At 36.8% G+C, this 22,679-nt stretch overlaps 3 protein-coding genes and 2 pseudogenes across 5 annotated transcripts; 4 read left to right on the top strand and 1 right to left on the bottom strand.

The window, feature by feature from the left end:
• The first annotated feature begins 4,786 nt into the window (after nt 1-4,786).
• Nucleotides 4,787-6,567, top strand: LOC106295565 (annotated as a pseudogene).
• Nucleotides 6,568-8,314: 1,747 nt separating this feature from the next.
• LOC106295564 (tetraketide alpha-pyrone reductase 2) lies at nt 8,315-10,125 on the top strand. Of its 2 annotated transcripts, XR_001261019.1 has the most exons (7): nt 8,315-8,580; nt 8,643-8,812; nt 8,918-9,109; nt 9,191-9,353; nt 9,434-9,623; nt 9,695-9,960; nt 10,001-10,125. XR_001261019.1 is itself a non-coding variant. In XM_013731496.1 (6 exons), exons 1-6 carry the CDS (start codon nt 8,472-8,474, stop codon nt 9,834-9,836), a joined length of 966 nt encoding a protein of 321 aa, XP_013586950.1. In that variant the 5' UTR covers nt 8,315-8,471; the 3' UTR covers nt 9,837-10,125. The 2 variants fall into 2 exon arrangements, 1 of the variants encoding a protein (XP_013586950.1); XM_013731496.1 differs by having other exon boundaries at nt 9,695-10,125.
• A 214-nt stretch (nt 10,126-10,339) lies between these two features.
• Nucleotides 10,340-12,011, bottom strand: LOC106295566 (ethylene-responsive transcription factor ERF116). Of its 2 annotated transcripts, none has more exons than XM_013731498.1 (3): nt 11,895-12,011; nt 11,424-11,645; nt 10,340-11,348 (listed from the first exon to the last, which is right to left on the bottom strand). In XM_013731498.1, exon 3 carries the CDS (start codon nt 11,240-11,242, stop codon nt 10,496-10,498), a length of 747 nt encoding a protein of 248 aa, XP_013586952.1. In that variant the 5' UTR covers nt 11,243-11,348; nt 11,424-11,645; nt 11,895-12,011; the 3' UTR covers nt 10,340-10,495. The 2 variants fall into 2 exon arrangements, with proteins under 2 accessions (XP_013586952.1, XP_013586951.1); XM_013731497.1 differs by having other exon boundaries at nt 11,424-11,640.
• Nucleotides 12,012-14,539: 2,528 nt separating this feature from the next.
• On the top strand, nt 14,540-17,976 carry LOC106295987 (aluminum-activated malate transporter 4-like). Its single transcript, XM_013732015.1, has 6 exons — nt 14,540-15,132; nt 15,399-15,536; nt 15,621-15,890; nt 15,974-16,110; nt 16,214-16,360; nt 17,120-17,976. Exons 1-6 carry the CDS (start codon nt 14,769-14,771, stop codon nt 17,786-17,788), a joined length of 1,725 nt encoding a protein of 574 aa, XP_013587469.1. The 5' UTR covers nt 14,540-14,768; the 3' UTR covers nt 17,789-17,976.
• Nucleotides 17,977-20,856: 2,880 nt separating this feature from the next.
• Nucleotides 20,857-22,679, top strand: part of LOC106294086 — an 8,201-nt pseudogene continuing 6,378 nt past the window's right edge.

The following is a 22,679-nucleotide window of genomic DNA, read 5'->3' as shown; positions in this document are numbered from 1 at the left end:
TATAGGTGATGCGGATATGAACGACATTCCGGTGGGTAATGAATTAATGATAATGGAGGAAGATGATCTCCTCGGAGAGGAACTAAACCAGACAGAAAATCAAGAGCCCCTTGAGCAGGACATATCGCAGCCGGTATTTGCTTCAGAACATGGTAATTCAATCCTTTTGATTGAAGCGAAGGAGAATTCCGGAGATGATGGAGCTGGAGATGACTATGCGAAAGCTATAAGAGGAGTGCTACGCGTTCCTTGTTCTCGTCGTCACAAGCTGTAAGCCGTAGGGCTTCAACAAGGATAAATGCACAGACAACATCAGGACATGGTAGTGGTGCGAGAGGACAGAGTGGGCACCAGCAAGGAGCGGCTGTGAGGAAAACGAAAGCGGTTCAAAAGAAAGGTACGGTGGATGCCAAACATCCGCCCCACCATCGTCAATGAAGACGCTCAGTTGGAACTGTCGAGTGATAGGAAACGACCTCACAGTTCGACGCCTTAAGGAGATGTGTCAGAAGCATCGCCCAGGACTTTTGTTTCTTTCTGAGACTAAAAATAGGAAGCTGCTGTTGCAAGACATTCAGGCTGACCTAGGATTTAATAAATTGTTCACCGTTGAGCCTCTTGGCCAAAGTAGTGGTTTAGCTTTATTTTTTATGGATGAATTTCAAGTTGATGTTTTATTTTCTAATAATCGAATGATTGATGTAAAAGTGGTCATTAATGGAATAAAGGTCTATATGACATTTGTTTATGGAGACCCTGTACTAGAGAGAAGAGAAGAAGTTTGGGAACGTCTTACGCGTTTCTCAACAATTAAAGATGGGCCTTAGTTTATGATAGGGGACTTTAATGAAATCACATGACATCATGAGAAGGAAGGGGGGAGGATACGATCTGATTCTTCATTTCTTTCTTTTAATCAAATGATATCATATTGTGGAATGCTAGAATTCCCATGCACTGGGAACAAACTATCATAGGCTGGAAAGCGCACTAATGGCACTGTTCGGTGTCGCCTTGATCATGCTCTTGGCAATGAAGACTGGCATGAAAAGTTTCCACACTCCAAAGTCCAGTACTTAAGAATGAGGGGATCAGATCATCGTCCGGTCCTTGCGGATATACTATCTAAGCCAACCAGAAAGAGGAAAATTTTCAAGTTTGATAAGTGTTGGTTACAAAGTGAAGAAATAAGACAAGTAATCTTAGACGGCTGGAACTCCTCTGATCTTTCCCCGGATGCAAGCATAATGGGTCATATATCCAGCTGCAGAAAAGCATTATCTCAGTGGAAAAGAGAAAGGGATATAAACTCTGCAAAAATGATCGAAGATCTTAAAGCTAAGGTCGATAATCTTTACTCTGATAACGTGGCCACGACATCGGGTCCGGATGGTTTCACTGCCCTTTTTTACCAAAAATTCTGGGACATTGTGAAGGAAGACTTAACTCGTATGGTTAATGAGTTTCTTTTCGATGGAACAATGGCCAATGGGCTTAATGATGCAAATATATGTCTTTTACCTAAGAAGGAGAAGCCAAACAAGATGTCACAATTCTGGCCAATAAGTCTATGTAAATTTCACAATGGCCAATGGGCTTAATGGAACATTTACATAGACTTATTGTGACATGTTGGAAGACAGATAACATATAATGTCTTGATAGCTCAGAAAATGTTCCATGCTCTGCGCACAAACTCTGGGGGAATAGAGAAGCGAATGGCGATAAAGACTGGCATGAGCAAGGCTTATTATAGGTTGGAGTGGGAATTTATTAGTGCGGTCTTGAGGAAGATGGGATTTTCAGACACATGGATTGAATGGATAATGCGATGTGTATCATCAGTGAAATACCATGTCTTATTCAATGGTCAACCAAGAGGAAATATAACCCCTCAACGAGGTTTACGACAAAGAGCTCCTTTGTCTCCTTTCATATTCATCTTATGCACGTAAGAATTACCAGATCGAATATCTGAAACCCAGTCAGCTTTTGTTGCTGGAACACAGATAACATATAATACAGAGAACCAAGGAAAGATTACGGGGATGCGCGTTTCACGTGCTAGCCCCCCGGTATCCCACCTTCTCTTTGCTGATGATAGCATTTTCTTTTGCAAGGCGGAGCCACGTGAATGCGATGAAGTTATGAAAGCACTTGGGACCTATGGAAAAGCCTCGGGACAATGCATTAATTTTGAAAAATCCTCCTTACTCTTTGGTAAAAGAATACCTGGACATGTCAAGGATACTCTGAAACTATCAACTAGAATTACAAATGACGGAGGAATGGGCTCCTATCTTGGTATCCCTAAAGATATTAGTGGTTCGAAGGTAAGGCTCTTTGCCTTTCTGAAGGAATGTCTTGAAAACCGTGTTAATGGCTGGACAGGAAGATGGCTAACAAGGGGAGGAAAGGAGGTGGTTATAAAGTCTATACTGCTGGCTCTACCTACGTATGTAATGTCGACCCTTCTTCTCCCCTTGGAGACCTGTGAGAACTTAGCTAGTGCCATTGCACAGTTCTGGTGGAGCTCGAACCCTCCGAAGAGAGGAATACACTGGTTAAGTGGGAGCAACTCTGCAAATCAAGGGAAGAAGGAAGAATAGGGTTCAGGATGATCCATGAGTTTAATCTCGCATTACTTGGGAAGCAACTGTGGCGATTAGTGCAATTTTCGGGCGATTAGTGCAATTTTTGGACTCTTTACTGGCAAAAGTATTGAGAGGACGATATTTTCGTTTTAGCTCACCTTTACGACTAAATGATGTTAACAATCCCTCATATGGGTGGAGGAGTATAATGGCTGCAAAGCCATTAATAACGCTGGGGATTAGACAAAAGGTACTCTCTGGGAATGAAATCAGGATGTGGGAAGATCCTTGGATCCCAACGATCCCGGCGAGGCAGCTAGGCCAATTGCACCAGTACTTCACCCAATGATGCCAGTGAGCAGTCTGGTGATTGGGAACCCAAAGAGATGGAATACAGAGATGATAGAGAATTATGTCCATCAGGAGGATATCCCATTGATTCAGTCACTGGCCATAAGCCAGGACTATCAACGAGATGGATATTGCTGGAGCTATACGAAGAATGGGATGTACACTGTCAAATCAGGTTACTGGGTGGCAACTAATTTGCTAAAGGAACAGTCATTGGAGACGAAGGAGCCTAGTATCACAAAGCTCCATGCCTATGCTTGGAAGATAAAAGCTCCTCCAAAAATGAGACATCTCATTTGGCAGGTGGCATCGGGCCAACTAGCAGTAACGAGTAATTTGATTCATCGCCATATGTGATGCGATAATTACTGCCCTCGATGTGGTGCAGATGATGAATCTGTAAATCACGCTATCTTTGAGTGTCCTCCTGCAATTCAGACATGGGCACATGCATCAACCCCAACGCCGCCGACTATATTTCCAAGCGGAAGTTAGTTCACGAACATAGATTACCTGTTCTGGAGGAAGAATGATATTGTAGAACCAGAATTGGACAGAGACCTATATCCATGGATCATATGGTTTATTTGGAAAGCGAAGAACGACAAACTTTTTAAAGGAATTGACAGAGACCCTTTGGAAACTGTCAGACACGCTGAATCTGAATGCCAAGTTTGGTTTGACGCAAATCAAAGAACGGATGAGGTGGTGGAAGAACAAAACACAGTAAGGAATCCAATCTCCGAGCGCTGCATGATAGATGGATCATGAACACATGATGCACACTTTAGTGGTTATGGATGGACATGGGTAAGTTCAAGTGGTGTGCTACAATTATTGGGAGCAAGAAATCAACGACGTCGAATCTCACCACTGCATTCTGAACTGGAAGCATTATCATGGGCAATGGAATGTATGCTACATGTATCAACATGCCAATCTTTTGGGTCTGACTGCAAGGAATTAATCACGATGACCAAAGACCCTGGAGCATGGCCGAGCTTTTCTACTGAGCTGGAGGAGTTTATGAAGTTGAAAGCAAGATTCTCGGAATTCTCGATTGTTTTTGTACCTCGGCAGGAAATTGTATCGTCTGATTCACTAGCTAAGATAGCGAGATCCTTCCATAGGGACTTGTATTACATTGGTTGTTTTGTTTCGGTCTGGTTTCTCAGACCACCTCAAGCTTGAGTAATAGAATAGCCGTTCGAAGAAAAAAAAAAAAAAGGTAGATAGTTGGCAGAATAATTAGATATCTAAATCTCCAACTTGTATGTTATATTAAATATGTTGACGTTCGAAGAATTAAATATGGTTGACGACTGACTTGTTGTCGGAAATGTAAAGTCTTAATTTTATTCTATAAATAGTTTATAGAAAATTTAATTTAAGTTAACAAAAATTTAATATATATAGGCCTTTCTATAAATGATTAACCCGATAAATATATAAATACTACTGTGTAATACATAATCGAAATATGTAATTTTCTAATCTAATCCACAAAAGTTTACCTTTTCATAATTTAGTATACTAGGTTTTGTACATTAAAACTCCAGACCATATATATATCATTAGAACTTTATGCTGTAACAGAAATGATTAAACAATACTCCCAACATATAAATAGTTTGATAAAAACAATTCCACAACTAGTCCAGTTCATACTATATTAAATTTGACTAAAACAATTCCATATTATATTTCATCACCGATTAGTATTCAAATAGTCAATCAGAAACTAAACTTAACCCGAATTGTGAATCCCTTAATTATAATCTAGTTTCTCATTATACACGGTACACCAACAATCAGAAGAACAGAATTGAATAAAAATTAAAATGGCAGAGTATTTGGTCACTGGAGGGACAAGCTTTATAGCTTCTCATGTTGTAAAGGCACTTCTCGACTTGGGCTATTTCGTAAGAACAACTGTTAGAGACTCCTCAGGTACTTTTAGATTCCTCATTTTTGTTTGGTAAGAACGTTAATATCATTAAAATGAATTGTGAGGAAGACACAAAGATGAAGTCCTAAAGAAACGCTGTGGCTGTTTTTGTTTCTAACTGTTTGTAAAGATGAAGAGAAGGTTAGGTTTTTGTGGGAGTTGAAAGGAGCAAAAGAAAGGCTGAAGATCTTCGAAGCCGATCTAACGGTGGATGGAAGCTTTGACGATGCAGTCAAAGGTGTTGATGGAGTCTTTCACATCGCCTCTACGATTTCTGTTTGTATGGACGACAATGATCTGGTCAGACACATAAAAAAGTCTCATTTTTACTTTTACATCAGTCAGAGTAGTTCAAATACTACCACCAAGGAGTTGGCTTATTATCAAAAAAGTCTCTACTAAATCACATCACATCACATTAGGGGCTGTGGGTTCGATTCTCGTTAGAATGGGTCAAATATCTTGAAAGTTAATTTAATATGGTTTGGCTTCGCCCAATACACATGTAAGGATTTTCGGGTCCAGAACTTCCTAGTCATTCCAAAAACAATATATTAAAGAGAACTGGGTGACACTGGTCTTAGGCATGGGTTCATATTCAGTCTTTGCCAAAATACCTTACTTGGTCCGCAAGACATTGTTTTGCTCCTCCCTATGTTATATCCAACATGAAATAATGAAATCACTGATGTTCTTAATGTTTTTACCCACAGGAAAAGTTGGCCGATCGCGATATATATGGTATAAGGAACTTGATGAACTCTTGTGAAAAATCAAGAAACACTGTGAGAAGGATTGTCCTCACATCTTCTTCGACCTCAGTCCGGTACAGTTATGATGCCACAAAAGCCTCTCCGCTTAAAGAATCGCATTGGAGCGATCTTGAGTACTGCAGAAGCTTCAGAGTAAGGAACCCTTCCTGACTCTTGTATCAACTTTAGCCAGACTCAAGTCCGGTACTGTTTTGATTAATGGAAGTTTGAAAATGTACGTGTGTGTAGATCTGGTATGGTTATGCAAAGACTCTAGTGGAGAAAGAATCTTGGTTGATCGCAGCCGAGAAGAATCTAAACCTAGTGGTCGTAATCCCTTCGTTTTGTATCGGTCCAATACTTAGTCCAAAACCCACAAGCTCCCCTTCAATTTTTCTCTCTATAATCAAAGGTTAGAGACAATGTTTCACTTTGAGAATATACATTTCAGTTTCATAAGTGCTGTTCAACTTCAGTTTCTTGTTTGAAAAGGTGTTCATGGAGAATACCCAAATTTCAGAGGAGGGTTTGTGCACATAGACGATGTCGCTGCTGCACAAATATTAGCAATGGAAGAGCCTAAAGCATCAGGAAGAATCATATGTTCGAGTTCAGTGGCTCACTGATCAGAGATCATTGAGATGCTGAAACCCAAATATCCGTTGTACTCATTTGAGACCAAGTACATGCATTATGCATATATCCTCTACTTTACTCCCACTCTATATTTGACACTTGTAAGACATGTTTTAATTGTTTGCACAAATAAAACTGTTTCAGGTGCGGTAGTGAAGAAGAGAGAGATATGCCTCATAGCTTGGACACAAGAAAGATACATGAACTTGGCTTTGGGTCCTTCAATTCATTAGCTGAGATGTTTGATGACTGCATCAAATGTTTCCAAGAAAAGGGTCTACTCTGAAACCAAACCGCTTTCGTTATCAGGAAATCAAAGTGATCCAGCTTATGTTGATCTTTTAAAGTTTATTGAAACACTAATAAATCTACCTGTCTTATGATTCCGCACTGTCATTCCCATTTTCTTGGAGTTTAGGATTCGTCACTAGGTCTTGTAGATTATCTTTGGACAAAGTAGCATAGATGATAGATAGGTCGACTGATAGTGTCACATGTGTCTGTCCGTACAAAGAAGGGTGCAAGAGGATGTGTGAGAACTATTCCACATAAGTAGTCGAGAATGCCGAGAGTCTCTCATTTGGTTATGAAGCATATCACCATTAGCCGCCTTCAGAAGCATAAATGCATTGCGATGCAGCTGATTATTGTGTATATCTACCTAAATATTGAAAAATCAACCCTACGTAGTAGAATCTTGAAATCTCAGTGGTTAAGATTTTATTTTCTGATCAGAATTTAGAGACATTTAAAAACCAGTCACTATTTTATTTTCTGATCAGAATTTAGAGACAGTTAAAAACCAGTCCCTGTGGCCCAGTGGTGATTAATTTGAGGGCGAAGTCCAATATGAGAAATTAAAATTTTCATGTATAATTCAAAAAAAAAGAAAGAGTTAAGATCATAAAAAACACAAAAGGCCAAACCAACAAAGAATAACACACATAAGGCGACATAGAAAACATGGAGATTGAAGAAGGTAAAAGCCAACATTCCTCGAGCGAAAACAAATTTTAGGGAGGCTTTAGAAGCACATAAACATCTAAAGAAGATTAAATATTAAAAATGTCTTTCTAAGCTTTTCAAACATAAATGTTTCTTAAAAAAATTGAAAACTTTTTGAATATAATATTTATTTTGATTATTTATGTTTAAATATTTTTAGTTAAATGAATGAATTTTGTCCTTATATGTTATTTTGAAACAAAATTGTATTTTGATGTTATTTGAGACTATTTCTTCATATTTGTGCTGTGTATATATTATATGTTTCTATGCAGACTACTAGTTTTCTTTAAATTAATGAGAAAACTTGTTAATCAATGATTTTTATTTCATTTATGTGAATGATAAATTGTTAAATTACTACTAGTAAAGTGTTAAAAAACTTAAACCAAAAGGTCATTATAGCTCATCTAAAAATTACCTTGGCCACTATATCAGAGGATTTTTAATTCGAGTGACCACTTAAAACGAAACAAATATTACATGACGTGGTTTTGGACTCGGAGGATTACGGGATTCGATCTCAAATTACGAAAAAAAGACTAAAAACTAGGACAGGAAACTTTGGTTGCATTTCATTTATATATTTATTTTTGTCAGCAAAGTCGTGATCACCAAATCATGGGCCGGCGACAACTTCTTTATGTTATGGTGGGATGTATGGGCTTATCAGTGCACTAACCTCATGTGCTTATTGAGTCTTAAGTTCACTTGAGTTCTTGAATTTAACCCGTCTACATTCAGCTTCAAACTTCTGAAATAATTGTTGCCAATTTGTAAGTTTTGTTAGATATCTAATATCCTAAATTGTTAAGATCTGAGAGAAGATTTGTGAGAATGTGTTGTATATTTTTTATTGCTTACACCACTATATACAGTGGTTCATATAAGGTGGAGTTGAAAGAAGAATTGATTACAAAGATACTCTTCATAATGACATGGTCAAACTCATAAAGACTAAGGTTGAATGGGTCTACTATCCACTTCATGATTCATAACATAAATAAAGTTTTTTGGTTGGCTGAGCAAAGATAACTTATCTCCAACTCAAAAAAAAAATTGATGTACGAAAATGGTTGACGACGACTTCTTGTTGGAAATGTGATCCAAAAAAGTCGACCAGATTCAGAACTTGAGTCTGATTGTGACAAACTTTATAGCCTCACACGTTGAATAAATATCAAAATGGCAGAGTACTTGGTAACTGGAGGGACAAGCTTTATAGCCTCTCACGTTGTGAAGGCACTTCTCGACTTGGGTCACTCCGTAAGAACAACTGTTAGAGACTCCTCAGGTACTTTCAGATCTCTCATTTTGTTTGCTGCTACGAGTTTTGTTTCTAACTATTTTGTAAAGATGAAGAGAAGGTTAGGTTTTTATGGGAGTTAAAAGGAGCAAAAGAAAGGCTAAAGATTTTCGAAGCCGATCTAACAGTGGAGGGAAGCTTTGATGAAGCAGTCAAAGGTGTTGATGGAGTCTTCCACATTGCCTCTCGTGTTACTGTTTGTCTGGACAACAATGATCTGGTCAATTACAGTTTACTTTTGTTAGAAAATAATCTCATTTTCAATTTCATATCGATCAAAGTAGTTGAAGTATTGGAGAGTAACTGATGTTTTTTTTTTCCTCAGGAGAAGTTGGTCGATCGAGATATAAATGGAACAAGGAACTTGATGAACTCTTGTGAAAAATCAAGAAACACTGTGAAAAGGATCGTTCTCACATCTTCTTCGACCTCAGTCAGGTACCGTTATGATGCCACAGAAGCCTCTCCACTTGACGAATCGCATTATAGCGATCTTGACTACTGCAGAAACTTCAAAGTGAGAAACATACCTCACTGACTCACTCTTGTATCAATTTAAACCATTGTTTTAGTTAATAATGTCTGAAAATGTATGTAGATTTGGTATGGTTATGCAAAGACTTTAGGAGAGAAAGAAGCTTGGACTATCGCAGCCGAAAAGAATCTAGACATAGTGGTCGTAATCCCTTCGTTTTGTATCGGCCCAATACTTAGTCCAGAACCCACAAGCTCACCTCTAATTCTCCTGTCCATAATCAAAGGTTGGAGAGAATCTTTCTTTCACTTTGACGATTACTTTTTAAGTTTTAGAAACGCACCTCAACTTTCTTGTTTTGACTAGGTGTTCGTGGAGATTATCCGAATGTCACGGGAGGGTTTGTGCACATAGAAGATGTAGTTGCTGCACAAATCTTAGCAATGGAAAAGCCTAAAGCATCAGGAAGATTCATATGTTCGAGTTCAGTGGCTCATTGGTCAGAGATCATTGAGATGCTTAGACCCAAATACCCGTTATACCCATTTGAGACCAAGTAGTTACTTTACTCCCAATCTATATTTGACATTTTAAGTCATGTTTTTTGAACAAATAAAACTGTCACAGGTGCAGCAGTGAAGAAGGGAAAGATATGCCTCATAGCTTGGACACAACAAAGATACGTGAACTTGGCTTACCGCCCTTCAAGTCGTTAGCTGAGATGTTTGATGACTGCATCAAGTGCTTCCAAGACAAGGGTCTACTCTGAAACCCCTACTGTTATCAGAAAATCAATGTGATCTTAGCTTAGTAGTTTGGTCTTGTTTCAAGTTTATTTTAAACACCAATAATCTAGCCTATCTTATGATTCCCCACTATGTCGTTCCCATCTTCTTGGAGTTTAGCATAAATCGACTGATAGTGTCACACGTGCTTGCTTGTGACATGGGTCTGTCTGTACAAAGAAGGGTGCAAGAGCACGTGTGCACAAAAAAGTAATGGATAATGCCACTTTTGAGCCTCCAAAAGCATAAACGCATGCGATAACGTTTGTAGAATCTACATAATGTTAAGTGTCCTGTCTTTTTCAGTCTTAAAATCTCAGTAGTTATTAGATTTATTTCCCGACCAGAATGTTAAGAGACGCAGAAGGCTACACTAACAAAGAACAACGCAGAAAATGTATGAGATAAAACATAGAGATTGAAGAAGGTGAAGCCAACATCCAAATCTCGTGCAAAAACACTCTTTAGAAGAATCTAAAAGCACAAGGAGATCACACATGCTACATTCTTATTCATGTTCTTTTGAAATAGCAAACAAAACTTAAAAACGTTCCTAAATGAAAACAAGCTTTCGCCCGTTTGTTTGTCTTAACAGTAAAGACTTATTATTGGAATACAGTGAACCAGATAAGCTGGCAAAGCTTCAGGGGCAAGCGATGTTGAGAGGAGGATGCGCCAGTTGATCAGCAAAGGCAAACTTCATATCACCATGCTCAAGCTCCACATCTGTGAAGTCACAGTCAGGCAGCTCACTTGGTAAGCTGATGTTATTAACATTATCAACCACAGAGAAATCATCAAAGAGATGATCATAGTCCTCGTCCTTAAAAAAACAATCAAAGTCAATCTCCCCAGCAGCCTTTGCGCCAGACTTCTCTTCTGCTGCTAAGAAGCTCAGATCAGGGATCTCCAATTGGGAAAGATCAAAACCTTCCTTGGTCAAATCACCAGAAGCAGCAACATCTTTGCTCAGACACACCTTTTCTTTAGAAGCAGCAGAACGCAAGCACTGGCTGTTCGCTGACGCAACCGACGCATCAAACTCAACCTTCTTGTCAGCATAAGCCTTCCCAGCTTCTTCAAGGGTTGCATAAGTACCCAACCACACCTTAGTTTTGGTGAGTGGGTTTCTGATCTCAGCAGCCCATTTGCCTGATTGCCTCAGCCTAACTCCCACTGGCTTGTTAAGCTGCATAGAAGCAGCTTTACGTCTACAGCTTTTGTGATACTGAGAACTCTCAGAGAGCTGAAAGGGGAGGTTGATCTCATGGACAATACGCTTCACCTTAGGAGGCTTACACTCGAACCATTCGTCGCTGGAGGAGTCATCAGTTGCATAAGGGTCACTGACAATAATACGAACTTTCCTTCCTCTCACGGACTTCTTCATATCTGATTCAAACACTTCAAAATCTCTTACCAAAAACTGCTGAATCAGACAAGGGACTTTGTCTCAGCGAACAATGAAAAAGGGTAACCTTTGCCTCTTGTGAGTCCTGTACAGATTAAAAGAAACCCATAACCAGTTAGGGTTCTTGTTGTAGAAGACACCCAGAGAAGAAAGGTCGTACCTTTTAGGTCTTACGCCCATGGAAAGGGATGGAACCTCCACAACAAGCCTCTGCTTGGAGCAGAAGCGAAGAGAGTTAAGAACAGTGGTCAGAACAAAGAACAGAGCAGACGAGGTCGAAGAAGACGATCGAGTGGGAGAGGAGACGTGAAACAGAGACGAAATCAAAGCCGATTCAGACACAGCCGACATAAATCTCCGACCTTTACTGATTGTTCCTGTTCTTCAATAAGACACAGAACCCAGAAAGATCAGTGACAAAGCAAACCCTTAAACCCTAGAAAGAAGTGTAAAAAAAAAGGCTCTTGATTTTCACTCTGTTTTGCAGAAAAATCAGATCTTTAGAGAGAGAGAAGAACGTAAACAACAGCGACAGTAGCGAATCTAAGAGAAGACTTTGGTTTTGATTAATTAAACTAACGAGTTCCTGGGAGAGATTGTGTATGAAAAAAATTAAAGCTTTTTCACCTACCTTTGTGTGAGGCGTACTCTTGAGTTTTCTCTCAGGGATAAAGCAGCTTTCAACCTCTGTTTATATTCTGTTATTTTTTGATTCACCTCTCCGATTTTCTCTCTAGGTATTTATCTTCTGGTCAAAAGGAGCAATTATCTTTCTTTCTTTTTTTATTACTAGACCCATTCAAACAAAACGTAACAATTTTGGAAGTAAAATATATACTTCCTATATAATTTCACATTTTCTAAAATATGCGAGAGCAGAATTTATTAAATTTCATTCAAATTATGCAATGTATTTTTCTTTTAAAGAAATCATTTTATTGATTAAAAGTTAGAGGTTGAAAATGAAAACAAACCCTCCATATGGATACTTTAACTATACTTTTTTTTTTGTCAAACGGATACTTTAACTATACAAAATGGTATAAAATCTACTATATTTGTAAGGTTAACCCAAAAATAAATCTATATCTGCTTACATTTTCAGATAAGGAATTCTATTTGAGGGTTTTTATTCTTAAAAATATTTTGTTAGCATTCTTCTCTTATAAAAGATCTACATCCAACTAAGCTACATATGTTTGATTACATAAATTGTTTTTTTTTTCTGACTGAAATAAATATATGATACTCCAGTAGAATAAATACTGAGATCTGGTAGACAAATATTCAAAATGAGAAGAAATTACAGCATAAATTATCATATTTTTATGTTCTCTTGAATTCGTAAAAATCTGATAAAAGTAGTATATCATCAATGTATAAGGGATGTGCAAATTGATGGGCCCATGACCAACCATGCTTAATATCCCATGCATCTATCATGGCCCACCTAAAATTCCAATCGTCTCAGGGTACCCACTTGGCCACTTCTACCGTGTGAATGTGATACATTTTCTCCCTTTTTTCTTTCTAAACCTCGTTTACCAATGAATTCAGGTGAAAATAGTAAAGTGTCAAATTGGGCCGGCCTGTCCCAAACAAAAGTTATCTGTGGTGGATTGGCCCGCAAAGTTCACGGGTAACTTGTATAAAAATATAAGCCCTTGATAAATTTGTACGGTTAGCTTAATGACAACGAAACACACATTGATTTTTCTTCTACGACTTCTAAAGTTTTGCTTGACGTCTTAAACAAAGCCATAAACAAAGAGAAAAAAAAAAAAATTTGACCAAAAAAAATTTGACAAGAAAAAAAAGAAAAAAAGAAAAAAAGAAGAAGAGAAAAGACACATAGTATTGAATACTAATGAAGTAATGATAATACAACTAACTCACGATTTCTGTCATTATGCATAGGCCTCGGACATTTATCAGGAAAATCGATTATGTACCTAAAAATATCGATTATGTGCCTATAAATATCGATTATATTTAGTTTCTAAATAACCAACATCTTAAGAATATTATCTATAAACCAAAATACCAAAAATCTGAATTATTTGAATATTTTTTAGAGAAATACCCTAGGATATCATTAAAAAAGTTTTTGTCACAAATATAGAATTAAAGATCAAAATGACCAAAATGTTTCATTAAATAGGTAAATATACACTTATAAATTATAACAATAGAGTTAAATAATCCAAACTTTAAAGTTTAGAGTTAAGGGGTGGAGATTTATAATTGAAGTTTAAAATTTTATAAAATAAAAAATAAATATTAAAAATTTGAAAAGTATTTTCGAATTACCAAAACAAAAATTCAAAAAAAAAACAAAAAATAATTTCAAAAATGAAACATTTTGGTCATTTTCCTACTTAAGATCTATTTTTGTAACAAAAACTTGAAAATTGTCTATTTAGGAAAATGGCTCTGTCTTTTATCCAAAATATTTTAAATTCTCCGAAATACCTAATATTTTTATCCGAACAACCGAATCATCCGATATCCAACCTGAAAAAACCTTGAATTATCTAACATTTTTTAACCTATAACATTTGAAATTACTCAAGAAAATAAAAACCGAACCAGAATTAAATTGAACCCAATTTTTTTTGCATATTAGCTAATTTCCAACGTTACTACTCTAAACGAACCAAAAACTAACACAATCAAATCGAAACCTAATCGGATTTTGTAAATAATTAAATAATTTCTAAATTTCTAAATTTCTAAATTTCTAGCACTAGAAAGCTGACAACTGAAATATCAAAACTGAACCGAAAATCAAAATATTCAAACTGAACCGAAAACCGAACGCTCGTATTTTTGTGTAGCATCAAATTCAGTGTTCATGTATAAGCATGATTGGACCATTTTTTATTTACGATTTATTTCACTTAAATTATTTTGCTTATGAGGCCGAAATTTGATTATTTTGCTAAATATATTTTTGCACTCGAATAAAATATGAGGCTGTGTGGTTGTGTATGATTGGACCATAAAACATGATGCATGCAATGCAATTTTAAATTGAAAACCACAGATCCATTGAATTGTTTTTTTTTTTTTTGATTAAACACAGTTTTCCCAACGGCTTTCCAAGCTTAAGAGACTAATCTGTGTCGCTGCGGTCCGAATGTTAAATTTGCAGTGGCCGGGAATCGAACCCAGGTGGCGGTGCTCACAGCTGTGAGTCATTTACCACCAGAGCTAGACGCGACGGTTAATCCATCGAATTGTTTATCTTTAAAAATTAAAAAAATGAAGCCTGCATACGAATCGCAGCAGGAACCATGATACTTCTTCACCAGTCACATTCATATATCTTTAATGGGAAGGTGGTATCAGTCATCAGATCAGAATCAATGGGACGATCAGTTCAATTATTTGTGCTGATATAAAAAGAACTTTTAAAACCGTTTTACTTTATTTTATAAGGCCAATAAATCACTCATCCCTGTGTTTATGAATCTGTGTGATCTGCACAGACAAGTCAAGAAACATGGCTACCAAATCAGACATGTTCGGAGACCACACCAGAGAGTCGCTTCTCTCTCGAAAAGGCTGCTCAGACTTCGGCTTCAATGACTCCGGCATCATCTCCGACGACCGTCGTTCTAAATGGCGGTGTTTCCGGTTCTTCTCCGACGGGATCGTCGCTTCCTGGAAAGCTCTCTACGACTTCGCCGCCAGTTTGTACGAGATGGGTCGTTCCGATCGCCGGAAAGTTTACTTCGCCGTGAAGATGGGAGTGGCTCTCGCGCTCTGCTCTTTCGTCATCTATCTCAAGGAGCCGCTTCATGACGCTAGCAAGTACGCTGTGTGGGCGATTCTAACTGTCGTCGTCGTCTTTGAGTATAGCATAGGTACTGGAACTGACTTTCCTGGAACAATTCTAGATTCGAATCGATTAGATTAGCTTCTGGGTTTGTTGTTGTTGCTCGATTGAATCTGAAAGTTTGTTCCTTTCTCAATAAATCAGCACCTGAGATTGTTGTCTGAAGCAATTTAAGATCTGTCCTGGTTAAAGGGTTTAGAATTATTACAGTTCTATCCACATCTGTTGCTTGCTTGATCTCTCTCTCAGAGATCTCTGGTCTGATGATGTGTAACTCTTTTTTTTTTCGTGTAGGAGCAACATTGGTAAAAGGATTCAACAGAGCCATAGGCACACTCTCTGCTGGTGGGCTTGCTCTTGGTATAGCTAGACTCTCTGTCTTAGCTGGACGTTTCGAGGAAGAGATCATTATCGTCAGTATCTTCCTTGCAGGTTTGCTCCACTTACCAATTCTCTCAATCCATATTAAGTTATTATGAATTACTCTGTTTGATCCATTTGCTTTGTGTCTATCAGGTCTTTGTGCAAGTTATCTGAAACTCTACCCGGCGATGAAGTCGTATGAATATGCATTCAGGGTGTTTTTGCTGACGTTCTGCATCGTTCTTGTGTCGGGGAACAACTCCAGAGACTTTTTCAGCACTGCGTACTACAGGTTTTTGCTGATTTGTGTTGGCGCGTGTATCTGTTTGGGTGTGAACATATTTATACTTCCGATTTGGTCTGGAGAAGACCTGCATAAACTAGTGGTTAAGAATTTCAAGAGTGTGGCCAATTCTCTCGAAGGTAGGTAGATACCATTTAATGGCTCTGTCTCTCTTGTTTTGTTTTGGTTTTTTTTTTTTTAGCTCACTTTTTGAAATTTTCAGGATGTGTTAATGGGTACTTGCAATGTGTTGAATACGAGAGGATTCCTTCGAAGATTCTCACCTACCAAGCTTCTGATGACCCATTATATAGTGGATACAGGTCCGTAGTCCAGTCTACGAGCCAAGAAGATTCTCTGGTGTGTGTTTCAGTAGTCATTTTTGTTGAGCAGCATTAGTTAACTTGAAAAGGATATAGATGGTAAAAAGAAAAGTATCTCTCTTTTTTTTTTTTTTTTGCAGCTTGATTTTGCAGTATGGGAGCCTCCACATGGACCTTACAGGACTTTCCATCATCCGTGGGCTAACTATGTCAAACTTAGTGGTGCCGTTAGGCATTGCGCTTTCATGGTCATGGCTATGCATGGCTGCATTCTTTCTGAAATCCAGGTAACTTACCATTTTCCTGGTATACATGCCAGCGAGATTCCTGACGTTTGTGGCTGTACCTTTTGCAAATGAGATATGCTATAATGGACTATTAGAAACTATCCCCCAGTTGAATCATGTCCTTGTAGGCAGTGCCATCTCTAGGCATGTGCAAGAAAGAGGAACATTTGCATTAGGTCTAAAAACATTTTGTAAATTTTTTTTATAACAATTAGAACATCTCCAATATATAATTCCAAATTTTCTTCTAAAATGTAGTAACTACACAATGAAGTTGATTTTACTTCAACCCTACTCCATTTTGAAGTGAAAAATAAAGTAATAAACAAAAAGTAAAAATATTACTCTATTTTATGGAGTAAATTCATTTTTACTCTATTATAGATTAAAAAATAAAGTAGTGTTTAAGCATTTTTACTTCAAATTTTATTTTGGAGTGGAGTTGAAGATGATCTTAGATATTTAAAAAAAAAAAGTTAAGGTCCATTTTACAAAACTGTTTTATTTGTTCTTATAAAATTATAATTTGCATAAGGTTCATATAAATAATGAGACAGGCTGGATTTAGTTTGACTGTGTTATTTATTCCGAGTAAGAAGTCTAATTAATACTATAGATGACACTAAAGTACTGAAAAACTGCTTGAAACCAAGAAATGATCTAAAGGAACCATATTGCCTGCAGAATGTGATCTCCTATTTTATAATCTTTCTTGCTACTGAATGATCTTGCTGATATAAATGGGTGTGTGATTTGCAGGCAGCTCCAGAGAAAAGACAGGCTTTCCGACACGAGCTTCAGAGAGTTGGAAACGAAGGAGCCAAAGTTTTGAGATTATTTGCAGAAAAAGTGGAGAAAATGGAGAAACTAAGCCTAGGAAACATTATCAAGGATGTTCAACGGGCAGCAGAGGAGCTGCAGATGAAAATAGACAAGAACTCCTTCCTTCTTGTCAACTCAGAAAGCTGGGCTGCTATGAAAGAGAAAGCAGATGCAGAAGAAGCACAAGAAAACTATCACGAATCCAAAGACGACGAGACCAAAGTGTTCCAAACACTCAGCCAGATCTGGGACACTAACACCAACCATCATCAGAATCCACACAATGGTAATGATTCTCATCTATGGATTTCGACAGAGAGCATGATGCTTAGGAACCGAGAACAGTGGCCAAGCGTCTCGTTCATAGGCGGTAATATGATCAATGAGATAGAATCCAAAGTATATGAGAGCGCGAGTTCTTTATCCCTGGCCACATTTGCGTCTCTTCTCATCGAGTTTGTTGCTAGGCTCCAGAATGTTGTCAATGCATTCGAGGAGCTTAGCACCAAAGCTGGTTTCGAAGAGCCGGTTACTGAGACACAAAAGAAGATAGACAAAGCTGGGTTCTGGACAAGACTTAGCAGTTGCTTCAGCTCCAGGGCTTAACAGAAGCACTTGCAGTTTTAATTATGGTGGTGAATAGTTGATTTGTATACACAATTAATGTATTTTTTGTTTTGTTTTCATCTTGAAATAAGTTCCTAATCCATTGCTTTGGAAAGTTAAAAGTAATACAACTCTGCTTGAAGTCTTGTTGTCTGATTTTTGTTTGTTGAAATGCAATTTTATTATTATTAATTGGATCATTTAGTGTTGTGATGTTCACTCCTGACCAACTCATTTGATCTGAAACCTTATCAAACTAATCGGTTTGAAAGTCGAACAATTTTTTTGAAAAGCGGATTCGTTTTCTTTTATATATTCCAACTGAATTTTAAATGAACAAATGATGATTAGCCACATCAACTATATACGTAATCACATGATCTCATATTTACATAACACTAACATATATCAACTAGACGAATCATATTATGACGATATGTATCCACTAACATATGTTATATAGGTTAACATTGTGGTTATAATTATTTTGCCGTAATAGTGGATATCAGAATGACAACTCATTATCTAAAAAACTGATATGCTCCAAATAAAAGAATGATTTGATTCAATCGATATGACAAAGGTATGGTAATGGTGTCAACTACAGGCTTGTTGTTTCGTTAACAAAGTTATGGTTATGGTGTCAGCTACATAACACATGTTAGTTAATATATATCATAATAATCATATAATTTATATAGGTAGTAATGATCCCCTATATATTAATCCCAGAAAACTACGACATTAGTTAATATATATCATAATAATCATATAATTTATATAGGTAGTACTGATCCCCTATATATTAATCCCAGAACATTAGAACATGTTTTCGTAGCCACGTGTCATCATGAGAATGATTCTTAAAATTGTTAGAAAAATAAATTGGTCCATATAAACATATATTATGTTTTTTTATTAAACTAACTATCAAATTAATTAGTAGTGTACAAAAAAATATTTTTTTTCTTAAATAAAAGCTACGAAATTGCCTAATATAGTTAACATATATATGATAATTAATGATTATGAATAATACATATTTGATAACAATTTTTCTAACCTCTCTTTTTTTGTTTAATTTTATACTATTAAAAGAAATTAAACAATCACATTAAAAATAGATTTTTTCTTATATGTTATATTTTGAATTTTTAAAAATGACTATAAATTACTAAAAATGAGAAAAGTCCCACACTAAAAATTTTGTGATCAATAGTTTAACTTTTTTTTTTGTTCAAGCAATATACAAATGATCATATATCGTAGGGGTGAGCATTCGGATACTCGTTCGGGTTCATATCAGGTATTTCAGTATGAAGCTATAGAACCCATTCGGGTATTTCTATACTTCGAGTCGGGTTCGGTATTTTATGTTCGGATTCATATATTTTGGGTCGGGTTTTGATATTTAAATTTTGAAAAAAAAATCAATTATTCATTGTTTAAGTTTTTTTGTATTTAAAATATATTTTAACTTAACTGGTTTTCTAATTTCTAAAAGATTAAACTATTAATAGGTTTGAAGATAAAAATTTAAAAATAGAAAGACACTAATTTATTTGTTGTTTTAAAATTTTAGATGCAACTTTTGTTAATGCAAGAAACAAGAGCTTGATATGTATTTTAAGTGAGTAGAAAATAATTTTGTCCATAATTATATGTATATTATCTAATTTTGAGCAATAAGCATCATTAATATAAATATTTTGAATAAAATGAGAGAAGTAAACTAGAAATATATGGTTAAGTATACTTATGTTTGGTTATCTTCGGATATCCATACGGGTTTGGATATTACCCGTTCAGATTCAGATATTACTCGAACTGGTGAAATAAGTAATTTGTTTTGTTGTTCTAGAATTAGATGATTTTTAGACTGAGCTGGTGAATATATACTAGACATACATTTATATCTCGAGTTTGCACTTATATTCTATAACAGCTTGATATATTAGATTTGAACACTAACCTGTTAATATAGTTTGCCAGTGATTTTTTCAAATTTTGATTCTTAGATGAGTATATGGAGTGAAACTAATTTTTACAGATGTAATTCACCGAATTCATAAAAAAAGTAAAAAAAAAAAAGAAACTTAACTCATATCAATGAACAAAGACGAGAACGAAATCACAATTTTATAGAGGTAGAAAATGAAATCACTTATGGAGAGTTAATAGTAAACAAATCGAGAGTAGAAAATCTAATCCCCTTTCGTCATTATACAATCGATGTTGTCTATTTGGTTTTGGTGATTTGTGCAGGTGATGTATTATGTTAACTCTTCAACAACGATGATATATTTAAAAGACCAACATTTGTATTCGTCATTTCATAATCGATAAAGATTGTAGTGTTGCAAAATTTTAAATTCATCTAATAAATACATTGTTATAAGAACTCACTCCGCGCATGTGCGCGGGTTATCATTTAGTACCTTAGTATACGTAGGTAGTGATGTCATGTAATAATACGTAGTTGACACTCAATGTTTTCTTATTTAAATTAAAACCCAAACTTAACTTTCATCACACGTAGATCGAAGACTCGAGAGGCAAGGCTGCCTGAAACCACACAAACCGTCTTGTCCAAAAGAACTGATTAAAAATGAGTCATAAGTAAAGCCCAATAAGCTATTTACGGCCCAACTGGACCTTCCTTTGGTGTTTATATTTAATTATCAATTTCCTTTTTTTTTTGTCCTTTAATTTCTTCTTCTAATCCTTCCTCTGAAAAATCCTTGTTGCTCGCTCCTCAGAATCTGAAGCACTTCTTTCGTTAGACACGCCTGGATCGGTAAGACGACATCCACTTCCTTCTCAATCCATCATAAAGATCTCATTTTCACATTGCCCTTTTAATCGAGCGGCTAAAAGCTCTCGATATTCTCATTTCCCGATTCATCTCAGAATCTGTGATTCAATTAAACTCGTTGCTTCGAGATCCAAAGTCTCTCTCTTTTCATCTGATTCTTTCTCTATTGCTTACCCATTAGCTTCGTCTCAATAAATTAGCTTACTTTACCTTCTCATTGCAGTGACTTGGTTGTGATAAGGTGTGATTAAAGATGGCCATGGTGGATGAACCACCTTGTATCCCAACGCTTTGCTCATTGATGAGCTCAAGAACGATGATATACAGCTCCGTTTGAACTCCATCCATCGCCTTTCCACAATATCTCGCGCCCTTGGAGAGGAGCGCACGAGGAAAGAGTTAATCCCGTTCCTGAGTGAGAACAGTGGCGATAACGATGAGGTTCTCCTTGCAATGGCTGAGGAATTAGGAGTTTTTATCCCTTATGTTGGAGGAGTTGAGCATGCGCATGTGCTTCTCCCTCCCCTTGAATCTCTCTGCACCGTTGAAGAGACCTCTGTGAGAGAGAAAGCTGTGGACTCGCTTTGCAAGATTGGTTTCCAGATGAGGGAAAGTGACCTTGTCGACTCCTTCGTCCCTCTTGTGAAGGTAGTAGTAGGGGGAGATATAGTTTTTAGCATTAAGATACATATCCTTTTGGTTAATTTTTGTTATGTTTTGCTTTAACCTTTTGTAGAGACTTGCAGTTGGTGAATGGTTTGCAGCCAGAGTTTCCGCATGTGGTCTGTTTCATGTTTTGTACCAAGGCTGTACTGATGTGCTGAAGACAGAGTTGAGGTCTAGTTATAGCCAGTTGTTCAAAGATGATATGTCTATGGTGCAAAGAGCTGCTGCTTCTAACCTGGGGAAGTTTGCTAGTACTGTGGAGTCCAGCTATTTGGTTGCTGAGATCATGACTATGTTCGATGATCTTACTAAAGATGGTAAGTACTTTATCTGCTCTATCTTATTACTATATGTGCTCATCTTTTATAAACGCTTTACATAGACCCGGAGAGCAATGGTAGATAAATCGCAGAGCAAGATTTGTTTAAACTTCAAATCTTCTTTTCAGAGCAAGATTCTGTTAGACTGTTGGCTATTGAAGGCTGCACAGCTCTTGGAAAGTTTTTGGAGCCCCAGGAGTGTGTTGCACGCATTTTACCTGTTATTGTTAATTTTTTTCTCACGTGAATTGAGGTTTGTTTTTTTTCATTCATTTGTCTGCGTTGGTAGTTTTCATCGGTGTAAGTTTGCAGTGGTTTGTTTTATGAGAGCAGGATAAATCTTGGAGGATGCGGTACATGGTTGCCAATCAGCTATATGAACTTTGTGAGGAAGTGGGTCCTGATTCCACTAGGTATGTGAGCGTTACTGGAAGTTTTCTTTAAGCTTTAAGTTTTGGACATATATTTGTATTTTTGACACAAATTTATATGTTGTAATATCTTTAGGACGGACTTGGTTCCAGCATACGTGAGACTGCTGCGGGACAACGAGGCTGAAGTGCGAATAGCAGCAGCGGGAAAAGTGACCAAGTTCTGCCAGCTTTTGAATCCAGATCTTGTGATTCAGCACATCCTTCGTTGTGTCAAGGTACCTTCTATATATTGATGAATCTCCTTGATGTTAGGAGTTTTCAAGCCTCCTAAGACAAATGTTGTAGTATAGTGATTGTCGAACCAGTTCTGAGGGATATCAAAACAATGAGAATGCAAGTACTCACTTAATCTAAGCGCAACCGATAATTTAAGAGGTTTCTAAACTAATGATTAATGATAAATGAAATGACTTTCTTTACTAAGGGAAAAGAGAACTCATGGGCATAGGGATTAGACCTTGGGTGATCAAGTTTCGAACTAAGGATGGCAAACGATCAATCAAACTATCAACCTTAAGCTTAGACACAATCCTAAACAAACTCTATGTCTAGATGAATGTTCATTTACTAACATATTTCAAACATCAAATGTCTTTGGTTGAATAACATGAAAACAATCATTACTAACAAGTCTAATGGCTATCTTAGCACCTCTA

The sequence above is a fragment of the Brassica oleracea genome, chromosome C5 (genome assembly GCF_000695525.1).
Source record: "Brassica oleracea var. oleracea cultivar TO1000 chromosome C5, BOL, whole genome shotgun sequence".
Taxonomy (NCBI): Eukaryota; Viridiplantae; Streptophyta; class Magnoliopsida; order Brassicales; family Brassicaceae; genus Brassica; species Brassica oleracea.
This window is presented reverse-complemented; position numbering and strand designations above follow the sequence as displayed.

Coding starts and splice junctions, on each gene's coding strand:
- LOC106295564 (XM_013731496.1), top strand. CDS start 8,472: ATGGCAGAGTACTTGGTAACTGGAGGGACAAGCTTTATAGCCTCTCAC. Junction 8,581..8,642: donor AACTGTTAGAGACTCCTCAG/GTACTTTCAGAT, acceptor TATTTTGTAAAG/ATGAAGAGAAGGTTAGGTTT. Junction 9,354..9,433: donor TCTCCTGTCCATAATCAAAG/GTTGGAGAGAAT, acceptor TGTTTTGACTAG/GTGTTCGTGGAGATTATCCG.
- LOC106295566 (XM_013731498.1), bottom strand. CDS start 11,242: ATGAAGAAGTCCGTGAGAGGAAGGAAAGTTCGTATTATTGTCAGTGAC.
- LOC106295987 (XM_013732015.1), top strand. CDS start 14,769: ATGGCTACCAAATCAGACATGTTCGGAGACCACACCAGAGAGTCGCTT. Junction 15,891..15,973: donor TGTGGCCAATTCTCTCGAAG/GTAGGTAGATAC, acceptor TGAAATTTTCAG/GATGTGTTAATGGGTACTTG. Junction 16,111..16,213: donor CGAGCCAAGAAGATTCTCTG/GTGTGTGTTTCA, acceptor TTTTTTTTGCAG/CTTGATTTTGCAGTATGGGA.